General features: G+C 39.6%; 1 protein-coding gene across 2 annotated transcripts in view; it reads right to left on the bottom strand.

The window, feature by feature from the left end:
- PRTFDC1 (phosphoribosyl transferase domain containing 1) overlaps window positions 1–2,627 on the bottom strand; it is an 87,896-nt gene extending 85,269 nt beyond the window's left edge. Inside the window, exon 1 of one of the 2 annotated variants that reach the window (XM_054592586.1) lies at window positions 2,568–2,627. In XM_054592586.1, the coding sequence (XP_054448561.1) occupies window positions 2,568–2,615 (48 nt within the window). In that variant the 5' untranslated portion in view covers window positions 2,616–2,627. Of the gene's footprint in view, window positions 1–2,456; window positions 2,541–2,567 lie in introns of those variants that run through there. The other variant, XM_054592577.1, reaches the window with a different exon arrangement.
- Between the last annotated feature and the right edge of the window lie 12,488 nt (window positions 2,628–15,115).

Below are 15,115 nucleotides of genomic sequence, written 5' to 3'. Positions count from 1 at the left end.
GTGGGCCCTCTCACTGCCTCCCTGCATCTTCCACAAAATTACCTTGTTTTTGACAGGGCTTCTTTTGACACAAATAGATTGGGCTATTTACACAGTTCCATCATTTGCTTTCTTTACCTTAACAACCTACCTCTTTCCCTGTTAAGAGTATCTATTATTAAATAGTAGTGCTATGTTTTAACCATTCCACTGACGGGATGGCTTTTTTTAAAATTTTATCTTGACTAATGGCTTTGTAAACGTTAAATGCAATAGCCACTTCTCCATCTTGACCCAACTAGCTTTTCGTAGTATCTGACACTCTTAATGGCCTCTTTGCCCCTCACCCTCCTCCACAAAACTATTCCCCAGGCACCTACCACCCTTCCTGCTCTCTCCTACCTTGCTCCCCATTCTTGGTCTCTTAATCTGTCTCCTCCTGGACACTCTGCCTCTTACATTTGGGACTTTCTAGGTTTCTACCTGTAATGGTAGTTTTTAATTTTTTTCCCTTTTCATTGGGCATACCTATCCACTCCCAAGCATCAGATATTTTTCTACTTGCTGATGATTTCCAAATATACTCACTCATTCTCCTGAATTCCAAATATGAAATTCAAATTGCCTACACCACCTCCTGACCTATAGGCTGTACAGTCACTACAGACTTGATCTGTCCAGAACTGACCTTATTTTTCCTTTTACATTTTTATCCCCCTCATCCCAACCCCAGCTTCAGGCCTGACCATTCTCTCCATGGCAACTGGAGTGACTTTTTTTTAAAGAATTATTTATTTATTAATTATTAATTGAATCTATTGGGTTGATATTGGTTAATACAATTATATAGGTTTCAGGTGTACATTTTTATAATACATCCTCCATATATTGTATTGTGTGTTCATCACCCCAAGTCAAGTCTGCTTCCACGGAATGACTTTTTAAAAGCGTAAGTTGGGGGTAATAATTTCTTCTCAGGATGTAATGATTTCTGAGCACTTGGTACCTGCTGTCTTGCGTGTGCTGTCTTGAGTACTCTGCTTCAGAGCCTTCCCATGGCTACATCCTGCTTCAGAAGGTGGCTCAGGTGTCATGGAAAAGAGGCCATCCTGCCCACCTGAGCAAAAGCAGGCTCCCCAGCCCTCCTTCCAGCACTGTCTCTTTGTGCTCCTCTTCCCTTCTCACCGTATGTATCACTATCTGAAATTATCCCCTTTTTCTTTTAATTTAAGTAATTTATTTTTTTCAAATACATTTGTCTCTGCCTTCCCCTTTAGGAAGAATAAAGGGGAAATGATCCCCTTTCTTCGCTTTCATGCTGCTTGCCTCGGTCCTTTCTGTAGGATGTAAACTCCATGAAGACAGGGCTTTGTTGTGTTCCCTGCTCTATACCTAGAGCCTAGAACCGGGAACCCAGCAGAACACCGGGAACCCAGCAGAATAGTCAACGTGTGTGGAATGAACAAATAAATGAACTTCAACTTCTTTAAGAACAAAGGCCCTGCTGTTAAATAAAGAACTAAGCAACACATTTTAACATGAAAAGTTCTGTTTTACCATGAGGTGTTTCCTTCCCCAACCCACTTATTCACACAGTACACTCATAGTCACAGATTATCTGGGTGATCTCTGAAAAAAATATTAATGTAGAAAATTGGCCCCCCCCCCCAACCCTTACCACCGTTTTAACATTAAACCTGACACAGTAACAACCACCACCTTCTACAGAAACCATTTTCCATGGAAGCCACCAGTGGATGCCATTTGCCACAAGGCAAGACCTGATTTGATTCCAGGACACCGAAAGAGGGGTGCCCTCTGGCTGACTCCTGGAAAGATTGTCAGGGGTTCAGAGGCTGTGGTCTGAGAACCCATCTTCCCACATCCTCCCCTCGGGGCACACTACTACACGTTTTACCTATACCCCCTCCAGATCACTCAACGGGCCTCTGGTGCTGCGTCCCCTTTGAAGGAGAGGAAACTGACACTCCAGAAATACTAGCTTGTCTGGAGCTTGGGCAGAAACCCCATAGTCAGGATCCCGGCGCAGGTTTCAAAGCTCAAACTCCATCTGCTTGAGCTCCTTTATTTCCTAGCTGCCCTCGAGAATCCGCAGTATTCTTTTGGAAAACAAAACCAGAGGCCCGTACTGGAGAGCTCAGAAAGAAGGACAAAGGGAAGAAGGCCCCCAAAGGTGGCCAGTGGAGGTCTTCACAGACCCAACCCTCTCCCACGAGTGACTCCTGGAGGCTGGCAGGATTGGAGACCGGCATGACACGGGCTTAACGCTGGAGTAGAGGATTCCGGGGCAGGGATGGGGGGATAGAGGGAGAACACTAAGAACACGGGGTGAAGAGGTGTTAACTGTTTGGTCAGATTGCGCCCGGGAAGCAGGAAGCGGGGAGGGGGAGGGCCGGGTTTGAGGATAGAAGCCATCCCCGCCTGCAGGGAAGAACAAAGCAGTGGCCCGCGCTCACCCGAATGCACTTCAAGCACTGAATCTAAGAGGAGGGTGCCAAGAGGGGAAGGGAGGGGAGGGCGCGGAGAGCGCGACTCAGCCCCGAAATCAACGGGGAGTTTGCATTTACCACTATGCCTCGCCGGTGGTCTGGCGCCTCCTCACTGCTCCCGGCCATGTTTCTCCCGGGGAAAGAGGGGAGGAAAGACCGGAGCGGGAAGGATCTTTAAGGCGGGTGGGGTGGGGGCTGGGGCCGGGGCCGGGGCCGGAGCCGGAGCCGCGGCCGGGGCCGCGGCCGCCCCGCCCCGCCCCGCCACTGGCGGCAGGCTGAGAGGGGTTCGCGCGGTGGACCCGGTTCCTGGCCGGGCTCCAGCGTCTACGCCACAACGCCCTCTCCCCAGTCTTCTCCCCCGGAGGGTCGTTTCGGCTCGGCTGGGATGCTTGGTCTGGAGGGCGTAGAGCAGCCGCGGAACAGAGTCCGCTTCACCTGAACGCAGGCCCCGGGCGCGTTCCTCGCCGCCGCAGGTCTGCGACACGGGGACCCCGCCTAGTCGGCGCCCCTCTGGGACTCGGGAGAGCGAGGCTGCCCACGGCTCGATTTTTACAGGAAGACAGTGTCCCCTTGTCCCTGCCTCCCTAACTCTGTCGTCCCAGCTTCAGGCTAACAATGTCCTTGCTAATTTTTATGCGCTCTTTATCTCAAGTAAATCCACGAAGGAGCCTGCGGTCTAGGAAGTTCCCGAAGTAGGGCTGTGCACGAAACTCTCCCAGTGTGTTTTCCACATCCTCGAACCGTCAAACCGGGAGTCTGAAGGAGCCATGCGATTGCTTTAACCTTTGGACCGTTAAGAATCTGGACTTTGAAATTGGGCCTTTCTCTAACAACATTCAGCAAGGGCGGAGCGGGGGGGGGGGAGGAAAGGGAGAGATTTCTACAAAGTATCTGCTTAACCACTTTTTGTAAGAATATATGGTTAGATTTTGATTGTTTCAGGTTGCAGTTTAAAGCAATCACTCTCCTTAAATTAGAAAACCTTGTTTGAATCTTGTCAATTCGACCCCTCATCCCAGCATTCCCCGAAATGTTCCGGGTCTTTGCCCATTTCTCAAGGGCCCTGCTTTACTACATTATGTGTGTGTTCTCTCTCTGGTCCCTGCTATCCTGCCCCATCCGTTACTGCCCTGCTCTGGGTTTGAAGCGCTGAGCCGAATGAGGCCTCTGACTCAAGTGTCTCTAAAGGGCAATTTTGTTCATCTTTGCGTTCTGGCACAAGGCAGGGAGAGGAATGCTCATTTTGCCTGGTTTGAGGGAAAATTGTTATCAATCAGTTAATATCGCTCTAGGTTGGAAAGATATTAGGTCCTTCACATTTGTTCCCTTGGCAGTGCTCCGCACCGTTTGGGTTTATTCTCTCCTAAATGCCAGGCAGTAGAAGGATACTGCTCCGTGAATCGCTCAGATTAGCTACCACGCGGGTCCACCGGATCCAATTAAATTGGGTAATATTGCTTCCTAGCTCGCAGGTAAACACTTTCTCTAAGAATGATCAGAAGTCCTTGTTTGCGGCCATTCATATAGACTTAGTTCCCACCTCTATTCCCAAAGGTAAAGGACCATCTTCTATATTCACCGTCAAAGAGCAAGCCCAGGATCCATTTTTACAACCGATTGTCACTAAAACTTCCAGGAATGAAAAGTTCTGTCACTGTGCTGATGATCAAACTTTAGGGTTCATAAGGCTCTCTTAGGGAGCCTGCCACCACCTTACCAGGCACCTGCAGGCTTTAGTGGAGAAGCACTAGTGGGATTCAGGAATCTGCACGGCTAAGACCCTCGGGTGAGCGTGATTCAGGCGCTTGACAAGCCATGCCTTCAGATATCCCACTTGACCGTCTTACTCCTGCAAAATCAAACTTACCCATAAGAGGCTAGTGTGGGTGACCGGGCCAGATTAGGGGCATGGGACTTCAAAATAACTTACAGATGTAGCTGCTATAGGATGTCAAATAGCAACAACAGTGTGCTCCGTCCAGGCGCTGTGGAAGATATAAGGGAAATGGTAGATAAATCTTCTGTCCTTAAAAAGACCGTTTTTAAATTTGAAACCCAGTAGGTTCACAATGAAAAATATGTAACTGCTTGGATGATAATAGGAATCTTATGATGAACAAATCATTTTTTAAAATAGAATTAATTTTATTATCTTTTTATATGTTAACACTTTGTGATTTAATTACACTTCTATACTTTGGACAGCATTAATGTAATAAACTATAATAATGCCATAACTAATATTTGCAAGGATCAATATTCAAGAATAACAACTCATCCATTTAGGTTTTATTCTTAATTTTGCATTATGAAATCTTAGAGGCAAAATTCTTTTTAAATTTCAAATTTCTGTTACAGGTCTACTGAAATAGCGTTGGACTAGGATTCCAATTTTTTCTAGTAACAATCCATATGACTTTAGCCAATGAGGCTAAGCCAATTACATCAATATAATATACCTCAATTTTCTCATCTATAAGACGGGGTGATACATCTCTGCTCTACTGCATGTGGTGATGAGATAACATGCAAGAGAATCCTTTTAAAAATGCTGTAAAACTGTAAGGTGTTATTAATTTGAGATGCTGTGCAAATGTATGACCAAATGTTTGTAAAGTTATTCGGTGTGAAAATGACAGGGTAATTGTCTTTTAATGATGGGTGTAGGGTGACCAATCAGGGATAATTATAATCTGGGCTAGTATGAGAATGAATACAGTAAAATAGGAAAATTATTAAAGTAATAGAATTTTTCCTTAAGAATAGGTATTTCAGCTCAGCAATTTTCTGATATTCCTTTGAAGAAGCTGTAAGAACAAAGTTATACATCTTTACAAAGTTAATAACCAGTAAATCTACTTGCATTGTTCTCCTGTCATTCTCTTTATCCCCCTTTTAGTTGTTGGTTCCCGATATTTTAAATTCTGAAATTATCTTCTGCCCCTACCATGGTGAAAACACAAATATTTATATGTACCCAAATTCTCCACCAGGCTAAAGACTTTTGTCCTGGAAGTATATACTAATCTTTTGACAGTTTGTTTATTTTTGACTTTAGCCAATATTGAAGGCACAATTCAGTCTATGCACTGAGTTGCTGAGAGCCAGTCACCCAGTGACACTAGATTCAAAATACAGAAGGGCATTTCATTCTTTGAGTCCTGAGACATGAAAATAATTTTTAAAAAACTCTCAGCCTGAAAATTGTGTTGAAATACATAAACATATGAATCTTAGTGACTCAGACTGTTAGTCACAGAGTCACTGGTTGGGCTGGATGAGATCCACTGTGGACAAAGGCCAGTCATAATGATGATGGTATTTTGCTTTTCCTTAGTACTGAGCAGAACACTTTACAAATGTTACAAGTACAAAAGAAAAACTGGTGAGGTATTTTCTTCCAAATATTCAGGCTAAGTAAGACTCTTTCTACCTTTGAGGTATTTTTTCCCCTCTACATAAATACAGAAGAAATCTAGTTGCAAATAATTGCAACACAAAGCAATTTAAGCAAAAGCCTCATTAGTATTCAATTAGCATAGTAAACCCTCTTTCCTGGCCTCCTGTGTGAAGCAGATTGAATCCAATGTGTAGTTTTAGAGTAAAGGAAATAATGGCTCTATAGTAGTTCTTACAAATAAAGCCAGGAGCTACATTCAGAATTATATTTTGTATTATTACACTTTTGTTAGTAATTAACCTTCCACAGAAGAATGCAACGCAGAGTAGATTTAAGCCTGTTCTACTTAAATCTACGTCTTTTGCAATAATGTCAGGCATGGGTAATACCATCCACAGTAAGTACTGAGCTGCTTCAGAAATATTCTCCCACAATCTCCCCCCATCTGACCGGAACAGGAATAGGGTAGCTTCAGAGAAAAAGAATAATGTGTCCATGTGTTCCTCCAGATCTCAGAGTCCTGGCAGCCAACCTCAACTCTCTTGGCCACCATAAAGCAGTCATTGAAAGGACACAGCTGCAGGAACTAGCCACTAAGCACGAAATAAATCCACAGGGCTAGAGGCACAAGTCATGTACATGACCCTAACACAATACCTTGTGGTTATGAATGAACGGATTAGCTTCTAATGGTGCCGTGGCAGCTTATGCAAAATTAATTGGTGCTTCATCCAGTGCTGAGTTTCTAATGGAAAGATGTCTACCAAAAAACAAAAACAAAAACAAAACAAAACCCAAGGGTCCTCCTTAGTCAACAAAGACATTGCCTGGTGTTGTGGGGGGAATAAGGACCAACTGGAATGGGAACTGAGCTGTTTATTCTCTTAGCTGTACATAGATTCTCTTCTGATCAGAGTTGATATACAACACCCACAGGCAATACCCCAGGAACTGGTGGAGTTATTGCCAGGCTTTCAGTTGTGTTTTAGAGTTGAGGCTGGGGGAGTTGGGAAAGAGGTTGGGGCAATGTGGCTTGAAGTCTAGAGTTGTCTCATATGGGGAAAGAGACTGAAAAGGAAAAAGAGATTGGACACTAATTTACCTAGAGCAACACTTCCCAAAGTGTGTTTTGATTCACTTTCCTTTTTATTTGAAAAAGATGATACGATTCGTTAAGTTTGAGAAACAATGAGATAAGTGAAGTGAAACACACATCTATGCTTGTAGGACTTCTGGGAGCCTTTACTATGCCAACGTGTACAGTCAGTATTCAAGAATACTGTGGCAGAGTGCAGTGTTTCACAAAGTTTTTTGATCATAGAAACCATTTTAGAAGGTGTTTGAAAAAATTTTAAAAATTGCATTATTATGAAATACTTAAATTTATACCTTCAGTGTTATCTTAAAGTAGGAAATTTTAATGGTCTTAAAGATACACTTGAAAGGACTAAATATTTTAAAATAACATTATTTTCAAAGTGTGCATTGCTATTTTTTTTCTTTTCAAATACATACAAAGAGAATTTGATGAACACGGCTAAGGTCTTTTTCTACCTCTGAAAGGCCCTGGCTTTGCAATTTGTGCCATTCTTCAAGTTGATGGGAAGCTTAGAAGACAAGGAACTTACTCTTATCCACCTCCATTTGTACTTTCTCCTTTTCCTCCGGATATGAACAAGATCAGCTTTCTGAGTAGCAAGAGAGATGAAAGTCATCTCACTGTGGCAATTCCCTTTTGCCTCCCTCAATGATAGTGTGGTGGCTTCCAAAGGTAATTGTTTTTAGACATTGCCAGCATGGATTGAGATAGAATATCCCCATGAACCAGGAAGCAAGTGATGGCAAGCCATGCAAGGATGTGGGCCCACTGGGCTCCAGGTTATTTTTAAGGAGCTCTCTACCACTTCCTGTCCAGTGGGAATCTACTGCAGCACCCATGTTAATGATCCTGTAATTTGTTCTTGAAGGAACTGAGTTCTTTGTGTTTTCCAGCTAGGGATCTCTTAACTGCGCTCACTACCTCATCTGTACCTATAGGATTTGTGGCAAGTCAAGCCTAACTTAGAGAGGACTGAATTTTATAAGTTTTAGCAGTTTTGTTTATACTTTTTAATTTTGGTTTTATTCCAGTTTTATTGAGGTATAATTGACATAAAATTGTATATACTTAAGGTGTATAACATGATACATTTAATATAGCTATATAGCTTAATATAGCTATACACTGTGAAATAATTACCATGTCCACGTAGGTATCGCACATTTATCTTTGTGTGTGTGAGAGAACATTTGATATCTACTCTCTTAGCAAATTTCTTCTTTTTAAATTTTTATTGAATTTATTGGGGTCACATTGGTTAATAAAATTATATAGATTTCAAGGTGTACAATACTATAATACATCATCTGTATTTTGTATTGTGTGCTTACCACTGAAAGCCAAGACTCCTACCACCATTTATCCCCCTTTACCCTCTTCTACCTAACTCCCCCTGACTCCCCCCTTCCCTCTGATATGCATATCACATTTTATTTATCCATTTATCTTTCAATTAACACAGGTTGTTTCCATATCTTGGTTTTTTGTGAATAATGTTGGTATGAACACAGAAGCATAGATATTTTTTGAGATACTGATTTTGTTTATTTTGCGTATGCACCAAGAAACACGATGGCTGGATCATGTGGTAGTTATATTTTTAATATTTTGATGAAACTTCACATTGTTTTCTGTAATGACTGTATCAATTTACAGTCCTACCAACAGTGTCCAAGGATTTCATTTTTTCACATCCTTGACATTTATCTCTCTCTTTTTTTATATCAGTCATCCTAACGTGTGAGGTGATGGTTTTCTCATTGTGGATTTGATTTACATTTCTTTGATGATTAATAATGTTGAGCATCTTTCACATACCTATTGGCCATTTATATGTCTTTTTTTGGAAAAACATCTATTTGGGTCCTTTACCCATTTTTTAATCATGTTACTTGTTTTTTGCTATTGAGTTGTATGAGTTCTTTATATATTTTGGTTATTAACCCCTTATCCAATAAATGGTTTGCAAATATTTTCTCTTATTCTATAGGTCTCTTTTTCAGTTTGTTGATTGTTTCTTTTGCAGCACAGGGCTTTGTAATTTGATGTAGTCCCATTTGTGTATGTGGTGTTTTTTTTTAACTGGAAAATATAGAAAAATAGAAGTAAAAAACAAAGGCACCTTAAACATCTTTTGGTCTTTTCCAATTTTGTGATTCCAAAAAGTTTATCTTACATTGATGTGACTAAATACTTGTTCTATATTTCTATACCTTGCTTCTCTGCTTCATACTCTAAGTAAAATAAACTTATAACACAAGTGGTTTTTCCAATGTATAACAAACTCTAAATAAACATCACCTGATATGGTAATGCCATTTTTATTTAATCATTCCCCAATGTGTTTTTATTACTTCCAAGTTTTGATTTTATAAGTATGTATAAGTAAATGTTTGTAATAAAACACTTATATGCATTTTAACAATTTCTGGAGGATAAATGCTCCAAAAGTGATATTTCTAAGAGGGTATAAATATTTTAAGGCTTTTGATATATATATGTATTGCTAAATTTAGCTTACAATAACAATTTCTGTGTTCAATGGAAAATTATAGTAAATCTTATGAGATTTTTAACTGAACATGAATAAAATTTTATTGCAAAACACTTTGAGGTTTGAGGGAGAGGAGTATTAGTTACCATATGTTAAAAGCAGAGTAATTAGAACTAATAAGGAAAGTCAGTTTGAATTTGTGATTAATTCTTAACTACAGACTACTTTAAACAATGTGCTTTTATTGTTGTAGTCCATAAAGTAATACCCAGACTAATGAAAAGTTTATCGTGCTCTGTTTCAGGTTTTTGGCTCCAAGTGAGGCAGACTCAGCTTTAAACTTAAGACTTCACCACTTACCACTTTACATTGGGCAACTGTCTAACTTCTTTGCTTTATTTTATGCATTTGCTTAATGAAGATAATGTTAGTTCTTATTTTTTAGGGTTAATCTAAGACTTAATCATGTCTTCAGAGTACTGAGCACCAAAGGAGTGCCTGGTACATTTTATCTGCTATTAAAATAGAATAATTTTAAGTGGAATTTAGAATTTCTGGATTTATAATTCAGAATTCAGTTAGAACTTCTCCATTAATAAACAGATCAGCTGAATAGTTTTAAATAAATAAACCTAAAATCTATACAAATTTCTTTATGTAAATGATGTAATACTTTTCATGAAATTATGTTTGTTGTGTCATAAACCTGTTCCCTATATTGGGTGTTTGTATATGTGTGTATATGTTAAACCAAAGTTACAAGAAAAGTCCCTGTTAGTACAAATAGTGATGGATTCTGAATTAAAAGGTCTATTTTTAATTTATTCTTTTATTTTTTTTTAAGTTTACACTAGAAAGAAAAAATTAGCTTGACTCAATGCTCAATGTTTGGAATATGAAGGACAACAATAAAAGTTTACTTCAAAATTAATCAATATACTTCAAATAAGCTTTCCTCAAACATAAGTACATCAAAAATCTCAATATTTACACTTTATACCTAAGGAACAAGTATAAGTGGATCACAATTTTTTTTAGAAAAAACAACATTTTTTCTAAGGAGCAATCAGGAAAAGCCTTGTACTGAAAAGTTGTCCTGCCAGGCAGAAACGGGCATTGTACTGGTTATTTGGGTGAAGCAGTATTCTGTTTCCATAGGTCATTTTAGATGGTATTTGGTTACTGTGACTAATGAATTTTTTTTTCTTTGCTTTAGCACTCACTGTACCTTAAATTCTCCACTATTTTTTAGCTTAGCAATACTATCATGATCCTTTTGAACTTGAAGCTCAGACCATCATTGTCATTATGTAGTTTTGCTTGGCTCAAGAAATAACCTTCAGGTTCTCTTTGGTTCATACCTAATACTGAAATAGCAAGTAATCCTAAAAGTCACAAAATTGAGAACTTTTCAACACATCTTTAAATTAAGGCCATTCAAAGGAATAAGAGACCAGAGAAATCTAATTTGTATGGTAAGTCCAAATGCTAACCAAGAAATCATTTCCTTCTGACTTTAGTATTGGTCTCATTGCCTTTTTATTCTCAAATTTCTCAGCATATTCAGCATAGTCAGTCATAGAATATATACCCAGGTCCCCTTTTACAGAGCATAAAGGAATGAAAGATGAGTGACTCAGTCCTCTCCATGGGTCTGGGGATTTTGCCAAAACTTAAGTGATATAGACAGACTGTCTTTGAAATTATAAATGTCATACCTGGACTTTGTACTCATTACCTTTTTACCTTGATAGTCAAGTTGTGTTACCTTTTACATTATGACTTTTTTGTTTACCTGTGAATTTTCCACATTCTTTTTCAACATTTTTTTTCTAGATCTTAAAACTAGTTTGTATTTCTAAGTTCTTGCTTTAGGCATACTTCCTGGGTTCAGTACAGTTGTCTAATCAACTGGATTACATTTTTTAAAATAGTTTTTAAATAAATAGAAACTATAAAAGTGATAAATATTGAGACTGGTTACTGAAGTCATCATTTGTTAGTTATTCAGAAACCTCTTTGTGTTAATTCAGAAAAACTGAAACATAGATTTCCAATGCTTTTTCTTATTTTTAGAGAGTAGATATTTAAAAAACATTTTCCAAATCTTCCACATTTTCTTCTTCTTGTAAAAGCATAACAAAAAGGAAAATTCTGCTCTTAAAAGAAAACCACAAAAATGATGTAAAATGACAGACAAGCAAAAATTCACCAAAGTCAGTTTGCTTTGAGTGATGAGAAAAATAGAGAAAGAAGATGGTGGAAATAATGATCTAAGGAACACCCCTCCCCCCATTTCACACAGCCCTTTCTATCAACTTGTGAAAATTAATGGAGAATGCAGGGAAGATGTGAAAAACTCTAGGCAACACCACCATGCTGAGATTCCCTAGGGTTGGGGACCTAGATTTTACTAATACGGTTGCCCAAGTACACAAACTCTCATGCTTTTATCTGGCCTTAGACTAGGGTTTTTCAACCTTAGCTATACCAACATTTCAGGCTGAATAAGTGTTGCCAGGGCTGTTCTGTGTATGAAGGGTGTTTATCAGCATCCCTCACTTCTACCTATTAGAAGCCAGTAGCACTCCCAGTTTTGGTCATCCAAAATATCTCCAGAAAGTGCCAAATGTCCCCCATGGGGAAAGGGGTGCAAAAGCACTTTTAGATAAGAATCACTTTCCAGAAGTAACAGCTCTTCTGCTGACCTCAGTTGTTTCCTTCTCTTTTTAGAAGACATAAAGGAAACCATTCATCCAATAGCCAAAAGACCCATGAACGGTAAGTCTATAACCTCCTTGGTTATGGACTGATGTGAGAAAAGTTTGTGGAAGGACTACTTTCTTTCCTGTTTCTTGGAATAGCGAAACATAACCAAACATATGAAAGCATTGATTATGTTTCGAACATAGAGAAACATAAATCAAAGTTCAGGTCAAAAGCAAAACCAAAATTTGGTTTCTGCGTTATCTTTTCCATATGGACTCAATGAATTGTTTCCCATCCTCTCCTAGTCCTTCGAAAGAGGAACTGGAGTTTATAATATTAATATCCTCTAAGGTTTATTCATATTATTTCCATTTCATGTAAGGAAAAGTGAGTCTCAGGAGAGGCTGAGCAAGGGCACTAAGCCTGCCCAAAGTAGTGCTATTTCAAATCTATGAGGCTTAAGGCAGGATTTGGAAGTGAGTGTCCCTTCTTAGGCCTGTCTTTTATATAGAGCTGTCCCTGCAAGGCTGCGCAAGCCACTGGGCAGGTGAGCCATCTGATAAGGTGGGCAAACCTGGAAGCAGGAGTCACAGAACTGACGCCTGTGCCTCTGCCACTTACCGCTTGATCTTTGGACACATGTCGCAGCCACCCAGTTCTTCTGTGTGAAATTGGAGCAATCACAATTAATTGATGTGATTATTGTGATGATCAGATTACTATCACAATCCCTGTCGCACGTATTATTCCACTTTTCCTTCTTTCCCTTCATTCAGCTCTACTTGGGTCTTGCGCATGCCTAGGCCCTCAGGGGCCACAGTCCACTGAACTCGCTCAGCCCAGGCCTGTGGCGCAGCACTGCAGAGCTCATCAACACTGACCCAGAATTTTGGTGAACTAAATCCACAGGCTTCATAAAATTAACTGAGAGCTCTGTCTGTCTTTCAATTTCTTACTACTTAAAATTCTTTCATTAAATATCCAAGTATCCAGTATCTTAGATGTCTATGAATATAAAAAATTATTCTTTGTGAAAATAATTACCAAAGTCTGAGAGCTCGGCAGGAGGAACCTCAAATGTCCTCTATCCAGCGAGCAGTCGTTGGATAGCCCTCCTGACATGTGGCCAGGAATCTTTCACTTACAGGTACTTGCCCTTTGTAGGCACCCCATTTCAATTTTGAGAAGTTCTAATTGTTGGAAAGTTCTGATATTGTCCCACCTGTACCTTTTGGGTTTTCTCCTGGAACAGTAGTGGTTGTATCACCATCCTCATTCACTACTGAGCTACACAGTTACCCACACATTGTGGGCTATATATTTGCTGCATTTTACAGCACACAACTACCTGAAAACTTGTCTTCTTTCTTGCATTCAGGGGGGTTGTGTAACTAGGAAGACTACAGAACCTTCAGATAAAAGGTTTGCAATGAGTATGGCCATCAAAACTTCAGAGTAAGAGATCTAACTAGAAGAGAAAATGAGTTCTATTTGGTTTTATCTGTAGTATTCGGATGCTGACTTCATCGAGGATGCCTGTGAGAATTCTTTTCCCAGAATACATTCAGATTCACAGCCTTCTCCCAGAAGAGGAAGTGTCAAACACACTCAGAAGGAGTATGAATTGGAACCCCCATGATATGCCCAGAAAACAGCAAAAGAAACTTAACGTGACTCATGTAATTTGCATATAGGCACCTATGTCACCTTTGTAATTAGGGAAGAAAAAAATGGACTATGTGCAAAGACCTTAATATTAAAGTGGCAAATAAAGGAGAAAGCCTGTTATATGTGGTATGTGCAATATTCTTATTAATTTTAAAAAGCTGTGCAGACTTTCCCTTAGATGATAACACCCTCTGGTGTCCTTCCATCCTTTCTCCCAGTGCCATGGGCTTTTTCTGGATGTCAGAAACACTGTCCTCTGAGACAATTCCCAACATTAACTGAGCAACTTGGCTGCCAGCTCCGTTCCCTGGGCACCTTTTCTATCATGCAATTGTGCTCTGTTAGACTGGGCCGCACCACACATACAGGCATTAAAGTAGATGGAATATGGTACAAGGAAGATATTAGAGAATAAGTGAAATCTTTGTGAGGTTTTGGCATTTACTCTTCAGGTGCCTGAGTATATGCCTTTATTTTTGGGCATAAATAAAAACCACTCCCCCAATCAACACTTCAGTGCCAATCATAAATGGTGAGGTCTTGGACAATTACTTATGAACTATGCCTCAGTTTTCCCATTGCTAAAAGAGAAAAATAAGCATACTTACATCTTAATGTTATGATGAAGACTACGTGAGTTTATTTAAGCATGTAGAACAACATAGGTCCTAGAACTGCTTTATATGTTTGCTATTATTAGTATTATAAAGAAGAAAATGTGACAATATCTATGTTTCTTATTGGCTATTCATGGCTTTGAAAAGTCATATAATAATTTAAGTGAGTTTTAATTTCACCTAATTTAATAAACATATTTACTCTTCATTATGAGCAAGACCCACTGTTCCTGGTCTGCTCATCATAATAGACCAAGGTTTTGGTTTCTATAGGTACCAGGTTCAATTTCTGCCTGCACAAATTCAAAGCTTCTGAGTCCTTTTGCTGGAGTGTGTGTGGTGTGTGTGCACGCTCACACATGCTGAAACAATGGCGGAGATGGAACCAGCTGGGTTAGATTGTCCATTCTTCTGTCATTATTCTATATAACGAAACCGTGTGATTTCTTTCATTATGTGCAGCTGCTACCACCTGGTATGCCTTTATTAGATGCCAGACCCAGAAACGATGAGAGCCTCTGGCACTTACAAATGAGACTATCCCTCCAAATGAACTGAATACTCAGGGTGGAGGTAGGACATGAAAGGTCATGAATTCTATTTTTTCCTTTAGGTTAAGCCCCAGTATTTCTCATTGAA

Source organism: Pteronotus mesoamericanus, unplaced genomic scaffold (assembly GCF_021234165.1).
Source record: "Pteronotus mesoamericanus isolate MK-2021 breed Mesoamerican mustached bat unplaced genomic scaffold, CSHL_Meso_final contig_130, whole genome shotgun sequence".
Classification (NCBI taxonomy): domain Eukaryota; kingdom Metazoa; phylum Chordata; class Mammalia; order Chiroptera; family Mormoopidae; genus Pteronotus; species Pteronotus mesoamericanus.
This window is presented reverse-complemented; position numbering and strand designations above follow the sequence as displayed.